The 11,816-nt window shown below is 27.9% G+C and overlaps 2 protein-coding genes across 4 annotated transcripts; one reads left to right on the top strand and one right to left on the bottom strand.

Annotated features, from left to right (window-relative positions):
* Positions 1–251: 251 nt before the first annotated feature.
* LOC114118953 (peroxisomal membrane protein PEX14-like) lies at positions 252–11,631 on the bottom strand. Of its 3 annotated transcripts, XM_050204048.1 has the most exons (9): positions 11,579–11,626; positions 11,409–11,507; positions 2,012–2,164; positions 1,843–1,893; positions 1,725–1,772; positions 1,482–1,655; positions 1,273–1,413; positions 1,003–1,214; positions 252–940 (listed from the first exon to the last, which is right to left on the bottom strand). In XM_050204048.1, exons 3-9 carry the CDS (start codon positions 2,093–2,095, stop codon positions 592–594), a joined length of 1,059 nt encoding a protein of 352 aa, XP_050060005.1. In that variant the 5' UTR covers positions 2,096–2,164; positions 11,409–11,507; positions 11,579–11,626; the 3' UTR covers positions 252–591. The 3 variants fall into 3 exon arrangements, with proteins under 3 accessions (XP_050060005.1, XP_027836192.1, XP_027836193.1); XM_027980391.2 differs by having other exon boundaries at positions 11,409–11,631; XM_027980392.2 differs by lacking the exon at positions 1,843–1,893 and having other exon boundaries at positions 11,409–11,631.
* LOC114118944 (testis-specific serine/threonine-protein kinase 3-like) lies at positions 3,715–7,226 on the top strand. The gene is made up of 5 exons (XM_050204047.1): positions 3,715–3,813; positions 3,890–4,587; positions 5,452–5,659; positions 6,566–6,747; positions 6,942–7,226. The coding sequence occupies exons 2-5, from the start codon at positions 3,935–3,937 to the stop codon at positions 7,036–7,038; spliced, it is 1,140 nt and encodes a 379-aa protein (XP_050060004.1). The 5' UTR covers positions 3,715–3,813; positions 3,890–3,934; the 3' UTR covers positions 7,039–7,226.
* Positions 11,632–11,816: the final 185 nt, after the last annotated feature.

The following is an 11,816-nucleotide window of genomic DNA, read 5'->3' as shown; positions in this document are numbered from 1 at the left end:
ATTAACAAAATTATTTTATACAATTATAGCATTTTTATTTTAATAAAATGAAAACAAAAAATAACCAAAAACCTATAACATAAAAAAAATATTTAAATAATTAGATAAAATTATCTATATACTATTTACTATCTAAATATATCAGTTTAAGCATTTGAAATAGTTTTAAAAAATTGTACTACTAATTAAGTACAAAACATTTTTTCACAGCCAAATCAGACTCCAAGATATAAAAAAAAAACTACCACAAATCCATTTCATCAATTAAATCCAATACTTTATTTACGGGGACCAAATTATAGTTAATTTTTTTTTTTTAATCATAACATAATTTTTACCATATTGTTTATTCAATCATTAAATAAGAAACAAAATGAAAACAAAATCAATCAATTAATTTATTACGTCACAAAAATGTAGAAAATACCTAACTAACTAAATTCAGAATTTCAATCACAAAATAATAATAAAAAGAGAATTCATTTTTATTTATATCTTAAATATACATAACCAAAGAAACCCGACTAACGTATTATATATAAAAAAAAAAGCCAGATTTCATGAATATTTTTCATATTCATACATTTCTCATCATTGACTTACACCTTCATTATTCTCAATGTGTTTATCCTTATTTTTATTATCTTCACTTTTTATTAAACTTTGATTAGGACTAGGTGATAATGATATTTTGGTAGACGCAGAGTTAATTTTCATGCAATCTTTAAACTTATCACTATCATCAATTAGACCATTTGATTGAGAACCAACTACAAGACTTTTTTGAGTCTCATTAAATACATTCTTTTGGGTTGTTTGTAATGAATTTGGTATGTCACTGCTATTGGTTTTGTTTTGATCTTCTTCTTTTGGCTTGGTATTTTTTAATAACTGCCATTCTGGTATACTAGAAGATACAGGGGCTGGAGGAAATTGGAATCTAAACCAAAAAAATAATTGTATAGATAAAAATAAATTAACCATATTTCAATAAATAAGTACCTATTGAGAAGTAAACTTTTGATAGACTTAAGTTCAGCACGGACTTTATTATTGAACTCATATTGCTGTTCCAAACATGTATTTGATGATTGATATGAATTGTTTTTTTCTTCTAACATTACTAAGCACCTTTGAATCGACAACTCTAAGGCTTCTAAACGATTTTCCAGTGGAGATTTTTGAGCCCCAAAAAGCCACTTTTCTACATATTTCTACAACAACAAAAAATGAGATAATAGGGTTTAAAATATTTGTATGACTTTAACATACCTTGTACAACGTATAGCCAATGTATACAACAGCAGCAGCAAAAGCTATTGGTCCAAAAAGACGACTGTACCAGCTCTGAGATTCAAATGATGTTTGTATAACACCAGGATTATTTGATAAATTGTAATGAACAGGTGATAGCTATATAAAAATAACTGGTGTTAAGTTAATTAAATTATAAATGTTATTATTTATTAGTTATAGCCTACAGGAATTCCGCCATTCTGTTTATTTGAATTATCATTACAGATCACTGCTGCTCTCTGCATTGCTACTTGTATCTCATAGTCAGTTAATCCTTTTTTACGTAAAAAATTAACTTGTTTTTCAAAAGGCGTTTTTTGTACTTTTTCGTCTACCAAAAATGCTGTTGCTTTTGATACCTATGTAACAACATAATATATTTATTATAATAATTTTGAAAATTAATATTGAGATCTATAGATTCTTACCATATCTTTTCGGGCTTCATGAAATTCGTACATTTTTGAATTATTCTCCTGAAAAAAATAATATAAAGACAATCAAACACATTACAACTTTGGTATGAAAACCATATATACACCTTACCAAATTGTTGAGAGTACTTTTTGGCGTATTATCTGTTATTGTCTTTGGTTTCTTCATTTATATAATAAATGTATAAAGTAAATATCAAACAACACAATTTAAATGAATACAAAAATATGCATATATAATAATATTATTATTATATATATATTCATATATATATACACACCGTGCTGTCGTTACCGAAGTTTGAAACTGCATTAACAGCAACTGAATTATCGTCACTGTTGACTTTATCGTCGTTGCCCGACATCGTGTAGCTCGATGCAACACGCAATGAACTTCTAAATGGTTACTTTGTGAAATTAGTTCCCAGAAAACCCTGAAACAAATAAAATGCATAAGTCTCTAGTAAATACACATCAAGCCGAAAATTCTTAATCAAATTAAAACGCTTTGTGTTTGACAACGAAGTTTACAAAATATACTCCGGTGGACTCGCTGCTCACCCCTTAGTGACTAATAATTATTACTCAAAAGTTTTAACAATAAATTACTATCACGTCATAAGCACTAGGTACAATAGGTAGGTACATAATAAACCATCATAAATAGAATCAAATTTACGCAAGATCAATGGATACCATTATAGACGTGCACTTTGTCCTCAAAAAAGTAAGAGACCCTTGTTACACATATTTTGTTAGGTACATAAAAACATTAAATTAATTTTATTTTTATTTTTAGTGTTTCTAATATATTGATATTTTTTTTTTTATCAGCAGTTTTTATAGCACTAATGTATAAAATAGATAATATTCATTAGATCAATATAGAGAATAAATAGGTACCTAATAATTAAATTACCGAATGTGTTTATACAACATTTGTTAGTATATTAAAAAAATATCAATCTGCATACCTAGTTATGTCGACTTTAAATAAATGAAAGGTTTCAAAATGGTACTATAGTGAAGGTATAAAAATTTAAAAACGATTCTTTTACATTAATTTAAACTTGGGAAAAGTTTGGATTTGGGGGATGCTTTGATAAACAAGTATACTAAAATTCGGATGGAATATAGATTAGAACTTAGTTGACAAGCTCTTAGTCCCAATTGTTGATGATAAATGAATGACTTTAAATTTAAAAGCGATTACGTGATATACCTCTACATATCACTTTTTCAGTAACAGTTATTTGTTCTTCGGAAAAAAAAAATTTACAACAAAAATATCGCAACAAATTATGTATATACATACATTAAAGATATTATAACAAGCACTACAAAACACATTTTTTTCTCAAAATCATTAAGTAAATCTGTAGACAGGTTTATTAAAACCTATTTATTAAAATGATCTGGTAAATTTATTTTCTTGAAACGAAACCAGCCTATTTTCAACACAAAAATGTATATTCATTTAAATTAATAATTATTATTTAATTGAAATTGATTAAAGTGGGGTAGGGGGAATAGACTTGGTGAATAAATTATTTTATTATTTTACATTAGTTATTTCAAATTTATATATAAAAAAAAAAACAAAAACTGATTCAATCTTTTTTATCACAGTAAAAAAAATCAAATGACACTAATTCAAAAAGTTTTTTTACGACTTAATAATGCTAACATAAGACAATAAAGGTCTTAATCCTACTCCGAGTACACACAGGCACCTTCAAAAAACACGATATCACGAATACATGTATTTAGTATTATAATATTAAGTGATAAATGTAGTAAAAATAACACTGTATTACAGATGAATACGTCCTATACAAATAATGTCGTGCGCGTATGGCAACGCCGACTAGTTTTTCTAAACACAAAAATATTTTATTAATTATCGTCCGCGTATATTTCGATTTTTTTTTTTTTATTATGCTCGGTGAAAACAAACATTTTTTAGACATTGAAAATTGAAAATAAAACTCAAAAAAACGGCGTACATAATAACATTACGTCAGTCACCTTTAAACCTAAAATCACGAAAACTCAGCTAAACCAGAGAACCGGATAAATTCGCGTACGAGATAACGTCTGCTAACATCCGCACAATATATACAGCAAAGGTATATATTATATAGTACAATATTATTTAGGCGCGTCATTAGACGGATACCATTAAAATCGCGAGCGGAAATTCCATGAACGGTCACCAGCAGTATCAGCACCAGCAACAGCATCACAACCGCCAGCAACAGCACCATCACCACCACCACCAACAACAACGGCTACTGGAACAGCACCAGCGTCTCTTGGAACAGCAACAGCGATGCCTCCCGCAACAGAGCAGCCGACGTCCTTCTGCCGCCGCCGCCGCCTCCGCGGAGGTGTCGCCTAATCCCGCGGCCGCTGTGCTCCGGCCGGCACAGACGTCGCCGCCGAAACACCGACCGCGAATCGTACACCTGGACGACGAGGCGGCGCTGTCGGCGGCGCTGACCGCGGACGGTTACCGGTTGGGCTCGACCGTCGGCCACGGGTCGTACAGCAAGGTCCGCATAGCGTACCGGACGGTGCCGGTGACGGCCACCAAGTCGTCCACGGCCCGGGTGGCGTGCAAGGTGATCAACAAGCGGCGCGACGGCGGCACTTCGTCGTACGTCCGGAAGTTCTTGCCCCGCGAACTGGATGTCCTGCGCACGGTCCGGCACCCGAACGTGGTCAGAACGCACCGGATATACGTGACGCCGAACACCGTCCACGTGTTCATGGACTACTGCGAGATCGGCGACCTGCTCAGCCACTTGCAACACGTCAAGAGCATACCGCAGTGGCAGGCGCACACGTTTTTCCGGTCAGTATATTCCGTTTCCGAGCTCCTCGTCTGCTATTTCCGAAATTTATACTTCAATTTATCAATTTTTCTATTTTCCACGGCCCGATCGCCCGCTGTTGTTTTTCGTTGCACGCACATAATATTCCGAGTTCATTACCTATGTATAACTCCAATCAAAACGTTAAACACCTTCTCGTCGTATATATAGGTGATTTTCTTGCGTTATTTTGAGCGTATATAAACTTTTAAATTTTCAAATAAAATTTAATTGTACAGCTAGTCCGTTGAATAAAATATGACTTATAAATACGACCAACATAAGACTAATACCAATATGTTATAGAATCGCACATTTATCTTATAAAAAAAAATGTAACCAACGTTTTTCAAAATAATGAATGCGCACGTTGTAGCAATAATATTCGAAATATATTTCATATAATTAAAATTGTTCTGCTTAACTAATTTTCTTTCAAAAGAATCAAATTAAAATTTTTAAATTTTAAATAATCATAGTTATTTTTCTTAACGCACTGACGCACTGACTAATGATTACCGGGCAGACTGCAGCATCCTTACGGTTCGTGCCATCAATACAAATGCAAATATTATACGATATATTAAATTCTAACGGAAAGTTCGGTCGTTCTACGTATATCTAAGTAAAATATTTTTCACTCTTCACAAAAAAAAATCCAGTGTTTTTATAACGGGGTCGGATAGAAAACAACAACGGTCGTATTGCGATGCAAGGAGGGTTAAAGTTGAGAGTTACTGACATTTAACTATGAGTCCCTCATAAATACCTCACTGATAAAGATATATTATTATGTTGAGTGCTCTCGATTTTTTTCACGATCGTGCACGCCATGGCCACCGCAGGCAGATATGCGAGGCCGTGGATTATCTACACCAGAAAAACATATCGCACAGGGACATAAAATGTGAGAACGTGTTGTTAGAGAGCATGCGGACCGTCAAGTTGACCGATTTCGGGTTCGCCCGGTTGTGCGCTGACGAACGAGGCCGACGTCTGATGAGCCAAACGTACTGTGGCAGTTCATCGTACGCTGCACCTGAAGTGCTACAAGTTTGTATAATATACCTCCGTGTGAATTATAATCGTACGCATTGTTAACACTGAGTGAGACAGATAATGACCCACAATGGTCCCCACTGACCTGCAGTAGATCAATAGTAATTTGTACTATCCAACTCTCTTTAGATATAGAGCCACGGGAACGACTTTAATCATAAGATTTATATCATAATATGGAAGTTTTGGGGACAGCTATCGCAGTGCATTGAGTAACTTTTTCGATTTCAATTAAGATTTTTGAGTTAAATAACCCAATCGGCCACCCTTAACACACTTGATCCAGTTTTAAAAATGAAATTCATAGGTGTAAACACGCACATCGACCGTTGTCGTCCTACGTGACAGGATGATAATGAATCACGATTGAACTTTTTCGCCCCCTTCTCCCGTCCACATAATCATACTATTATTCTTGTATTAGAGTGAATGGGTGATTCCGTCATATATAAAAATATTGAATAATGATTATTATTAATGTTATTATAATCTGTTTTTTTTTTGTACAGAAAATGTTTAACTTTTTATACATTTTTTCTAATACAACGATGATAACACATGATTGACTATTGACCACTCGACATTATTAGGCCAAACATTTCAATATTTCATGAGATATTTTATACATATATTGATATATACCATTAACCCTAACACTTTTAATAACTTATAAAGAATGTGTGATTATTATACTATAGAAAACCACCACATTATTAGAAAAACGGTAGATATGCGTAAGAAAATATACATACCAACTGGCAAGTATCTTAAATAATTATACTTAACTAGTAGCTGAAGTCCGTAAAGTGTACGTTTTGAATCAGACTTGATAATGTTAAAATTATTATACCGAAATATACACCTCATAGTCACTAGGTTCATTTTTTCTTTGATTTTAAGGGTATACCGTACGACCCGATTTCCTATGATATGTGGGCACTGGGAGTTGTACTATACGTGATGCTATCGGACGCCATGCCATTCCCACACTCGAACCGACAACAGATCGTTGCCAATCAGATTGCCAAAAAGTTCTCCAGACCTAAGAAACCAGTGTCTCGAGAAGCGTTGAAACTTATCTCGTAAATATTATGTTGTTATTATTTTTGTTCCAAAGTACACTTGTCATTGGCAAGTTTCAAAACCGTGTGCGAGGAGACAATGACATTTGTATTATTCAATAATTATTGTTATACTGTTTAAAATTGTTTACAATATAATCTTTAAAATGTAGTAAAAGTAATAATCGAGTATCCAATGTATGTTTACATTACAGGATTATTTTAGAACCAGACGTTAATAAAAGGGCAACTATGAATCAAGTAAAACATCATCCATGGGTTAAACAACAAAATCCATATCATACTCATTAAATTATTAAACGGATTTATAAGTTCTATGATATATCGAAGATAAACTGACGAGATCGGAGATGCATTGAAAAAGAACTATAAAAGGACAGAACTAAAGAAGTATTTATTTAAATTTTAGAGTGAAAAAAAATTCTTAAAAATTACATACTCAAAATCAGACACAAATAAAAATAAAAACACATATCTTATATCTCTCATTACAATTATTACAATATTCAATGTATAGGTTTCATAATGTACATTTTTTATAATAAACTTAAATTTTTAAGCCAGTTCTGCCTAATATCTGAATAATTATAGTAAAAGAATTTAAACTTCGAATTATTTTTAGATCAAAAATATATAAATAATAATTAGCACATTACAGTAATGAACAATTATAGACTAATTAATTAATACCATTTTTTTTTTACCATAACTTTGATTTGAATAATTAACAAACTATAAATAAACTATATATATACCATACAGTATACACCTATAATTTTGAAATTACTAAAAATAATAGTAAATTTAACCATTTTTAAATATATCAGTTTAATATACATATATGTATATGTCACAGCAATGTGAATTGTAAATACAAATAAATTATATAATCAATGTATTATTATTTATTTGATTATAATTTTATTATTATCTATTTATTATATTTTGAATACTTAAAAACAGCTATAATTATGATATTAATTATATACTTAATATTGATGACACAACGCCATCCAAAATAAATTAATTCATTCATTAATAATACATAATTCTATGAAAATTATTTAGAATTTCATAATTACCTACTTATTTTTAAATGATTTGTTAAAATAGTACTAAAAATTACATACTTCTGCTTTTCAAAACTTGTATTTATCTATTAATATTAGGTATAAAATAATAATAATTTTTTTTTGTTTTTCTATTATTATATAATTAGTTAATTATATTTAATATTTTATTATTATTTATTATAAATTATATTTTTTTATTAATTTTTTATAATTAACTTATTATAAATTTATATAAAATATAACACAAAAAAAAATAATTTGTCAATTGTATTTGCAATTTAAATTGCCCAGGTAATGTACTAATGTATTCCAAATTACCTATGTCCTATATTATTATTACAAAATATTACAATATTATTTAGAAAACCAAAATTAATAGTGGTATTTTATCTTGTAACAGATTCAAACATTTAACAATTATATGCAAAATTTTATTTTTACAATGGTGATAAAAACAAATCAAAATAATTACTATCTTTACATTATAATAACAATGAGATAAATAAATTGATAATATGTTTATTATTATATTCAACTATGTTCACATATTAAAAAAAAACCCCAAACAGGATATTATAAAAATTATGTTTAATACTTAAAAGCAATGTTTCTCAACATATCAACCAGTGAGTCACTAGATAAGCCTAAATGTGTCAAGAAATGTATTAAATGACACAAAATGTAGAAACATTATTGACACAATCAACAAAAATTAATAGTTATTTGATACAATTTCTATGATGATTAGTGATTACACATAAATTATTTGTTATTGACATTTATCATTATTTTAACGTTATATTTTTTCTTTATTTTATTAAATATTATCTAATATTCTTATTTTTTTATTCTGTGTCACTAAATATGAAATATTTTATTATACTTCTTTAAAGCATAATACTATAATTTATAATGAATAATAACAAATAAATATAAGCAAGCAGTTATGGACTGATGGGAAATAATGATAGCAATTCCTTAATTTTAAAAATATTGTAGAGTGTACACTATACCACTACTTATATTTGAGACTGTTTGTAAAGTAATAATAACAAAGTACAATATAAAAAATGTATATTATTATAAATTTCTACAATATTTGTACTTTAATGTTTTAATTTAATTTAGTAAATACAAAATATTAAAAATAATAATATTTTCTATCATTAAAATTATTTAGACATTATATGATATTGTTTATACTTTGGTATTTGGATAAATTATTATAAATTATAGAACTTGTATAATCTGTTTTTTTTTTAAATAAAAATCAGAATAAAAAATATCTATATTTTAAACTATGGGAGATATTTATAATACAAATAACTAAAATTAAATTAATTATAAAAAATACTTATGACATTAAAAAAAAAATTATATTCTATTACTAAATTTATACACTAGTTAAATAATAATTTTAATCAAAACATTTTAATACATACCTAGAGATCAAATTATAATAAATTATGTATACTATAAGTATATGTTATAATATTAATAGGTATTCTATATTGCTAGGGCCAATTTGACAATATACAATTATTCCTATGCATTTATATTGTATACTTATATAGTTTATATGTATAACAAATATAAATAAAAATATTTTCAAACGTTTAAAAATAAACTTAACTACCTATCACAAACAATTATAATATTATGAAATGGCAATAAACCTGTTTTGCATTATATGTCGCAATAATGATGAATGAGTAGATAGTAAGAGACAATTCCGTAAACAGAAATGAGCTAATTTATTTAGAATGGATTTTGAACTAGTCAATATTGAATAATATCAAGTAATTTTGGAACATATCAACCGGATCAGACATGGTAATTAAAAATAATTAGATTCAAATGCAAATTACCCTTCAAATTACTATAAATATTGAAATGGAAACTAAGAATACAAGTTTAAATATTTTGAATTACAAACATCAAAATGTTGGTATTGGTTATAGGTAATATAACAGTATATTAGTTAAAAAATTGAGTTAATTCTTCCAATACCCACAAAATATTAATACTATGTATCTGTATCTTATAGGTATGGTCATATGGTGGAATTAATAATATGTGAATGTGAATTGTAAAAAATCTATACCTTTTGAAGTGAATTTAAAATTCCAAAAATTATTTTACAATATTTAAAATATTAAAAAGAAAATTAACTCAAATAATAATATCTGTTTGGTAAATTATATTAACAAACAGGAAGACATGTTAGAAATTAATACATACTTCTAAGTTCTAATACTGGCTACTGCTAACAACGAAAGTATTCTTAATAATCTTATTCTAATTTATAATTCAATCCATATCATTCCATTTTCAGTTTTGTTATTTTTATTTCTTTTGTTTAAGCTCTTTTTAAAATCCTTAAATGTTTTTGGTTTTTTTGGTTGTTTTGGTGATTTTGTGGGTTTTACAAAAACAGGATTTGAAACAACATATGTTCTTTGTCTTTCCAGCATTCTGTAAGGATATTTTGAATTGATTGATGGCAATGGCGAATATCTTGGATACACAACAGTTTTGTTTTTTTCAGAAAATGTCACACGTTTTTGATTATTTGATAACTGTTTATTATTAAATTTTTGTTGTACCTTTGGAAGTTTAGTATTACGAGTATTTCGACCATCTCGATTAAACCAAAAGAACATTATTTATGAAATAAACATTTAAAATGGATATTTTTAAATTTAAATAGGAATTAATTTTATAAAATGTATGAGTTTTATATCAAATTTACAAATTTAACATACTTGTGAATTAATAACTTTTGAACAATGTTCAAAGTTATCACCATAGAAACTTAAACTACATATTTATTGATGGCATTGCGTTTTGATATAATCAATAAAATGAACAATAAGTTGATATAATACTACATGGCATACATATACATACACACATAGTAGTAATAGGTAAGAATGACTACTTTATGGTTAAGCTCTTAATGTATGAAATATTTATTTATTTATTTTTTTTATAATTATGACAATCATATTAAATAATTAAATATTCATTGTAAATTTTATAATAATAATGTTTAACTAGGTAAGTATAGTATTAACTTATAAAATATGAGCCATAAATTTAAGTATCTAAATACAATTTATAATGAATTTATCTATCATAAATATAATAACTAAAAACTTTTTATAGTTATTATATTATACTATTTTATGGAATTCTATTGAATCACAGTATAAAATACTTAAGTTAGTCGCATGTACCCTGAATCCCCAAAGATCCTTTAAAGCTGAAGCCACTCTCCCACCCACAAAAAAAAAAGTAAATTACATTACATAAATATTATTATAATTTGTTGTTTTGTATGTAACATATAAGAATAGTAGAACAATTTGTAAACTCCCTAAAAAAAAATAATGAGTGCGTACATTATATACCTACCTACTCAAGTAGGTATTAATTTATAAAAAATATTTGTTAAAATAATTTTTATACACATAAAAAGTAATTGAGTATTAATAAATTCAAAGAACACTTAAAAGAAGGTAAGCTTGTAGCTCATTTTAAATGGTATCAGGTTAATTCTTAACAATATAATTTCTTATAATTTACCTGGCAGTTATGAGTTAATGTAAGACGTCAATCGCTCTGTTGTAGATGTAAAAGATTTAAAATTTTTCAATTTTGTAATTTTAATTTTGAATACGCGATCTATATAGGTACATAAATACTACATTACTACAAAAGTTAAAATTTTAATTTGGTTCACAATTTAAAATTACTTAAATTCCAAAATTCCAATACCGTATTACAAACTATCATGGAATTCTTGTGGTAGTCGGTAGATAACACTATATGATACAATTTTTGATAACATAATGTTCGATCCAAGACTTAGATCATATTATACTATGATATTATAATGTAAGATCCAAAGTCACGTCTATAGATTAATATCTATTTATAGCCGTGTCTAAGACAGATAATTTTTTGTGTCATAAAATAACATAGGTCTATTAA

This window comes from Aphis gossypii, chromosome 3 (assembly GCF_020184175.1).
Source record: "Aphis gossypii isolate Hap1 chromosome 3, ASM2018417v2, whole genome shotgun sequence".
Lineage (NCBI taxonomy): Eukaryota > Metazoa > Arthropoda > Insecta > Hemiptera > Aphididae > Aphis > Aphis gossypii.
The sequence above is the reverse complement of the archived record's forward strand: the minus strand, read 5'-3'. Positions and strand labels throughout refer to the sequence as shown.

What these genes read in the sequence shown, in the direction of transcription:
- LOC114118944 (XM_050204047.1), top strand. Translation starts at nt 3,935, where the DNA reads ATGAACGGTCACCAGCAGTATCAGCACCAGCAACAGCATCACAACCGC. An exon ending in CAGGCGCACACGTTTTTCCG is followed by an intron (nt 4,588 to 5,451) that starts GTCAGTATATTC and finishes TGGCCACCGCAG; the next exon opens with GCAGATATGCGAGGCCGTGG. An exon ending in GAAGCGTTGAAACTTATCTC is followed by an intron (nt 6,748 to 6,941) that starts GTAAATATTATG and finishes TTTACATTACAG; the next exon opens with GATTATTTTAGAACCAGACG.
- LOC114118953 (XM_027980391.2), bottom strand. Translation starts at nt 2,095, where the DNA reads ATGTCGGGCAACGACGATAAAGTCAACAGTGACGATAATTCAGTTGCT. An exon ending in AACAGAATGGCGGAATTCCT is followed by an intron (nt 1,414 to 1,481) that starts GTAGGCTATAAC and finishes ATTTTTATATAG; the next exon opens with CTATCACCTGTTCATTACAA. An exon ending in TTGGCTATACGTTGTACAAG is followed by an intron (nt 1,215 to 1,272) that starts GTATGTTAAAGT and finishes TTGTTGTTGTAG; the next exon opens with AAATATGTAGAAAAGTGGCT.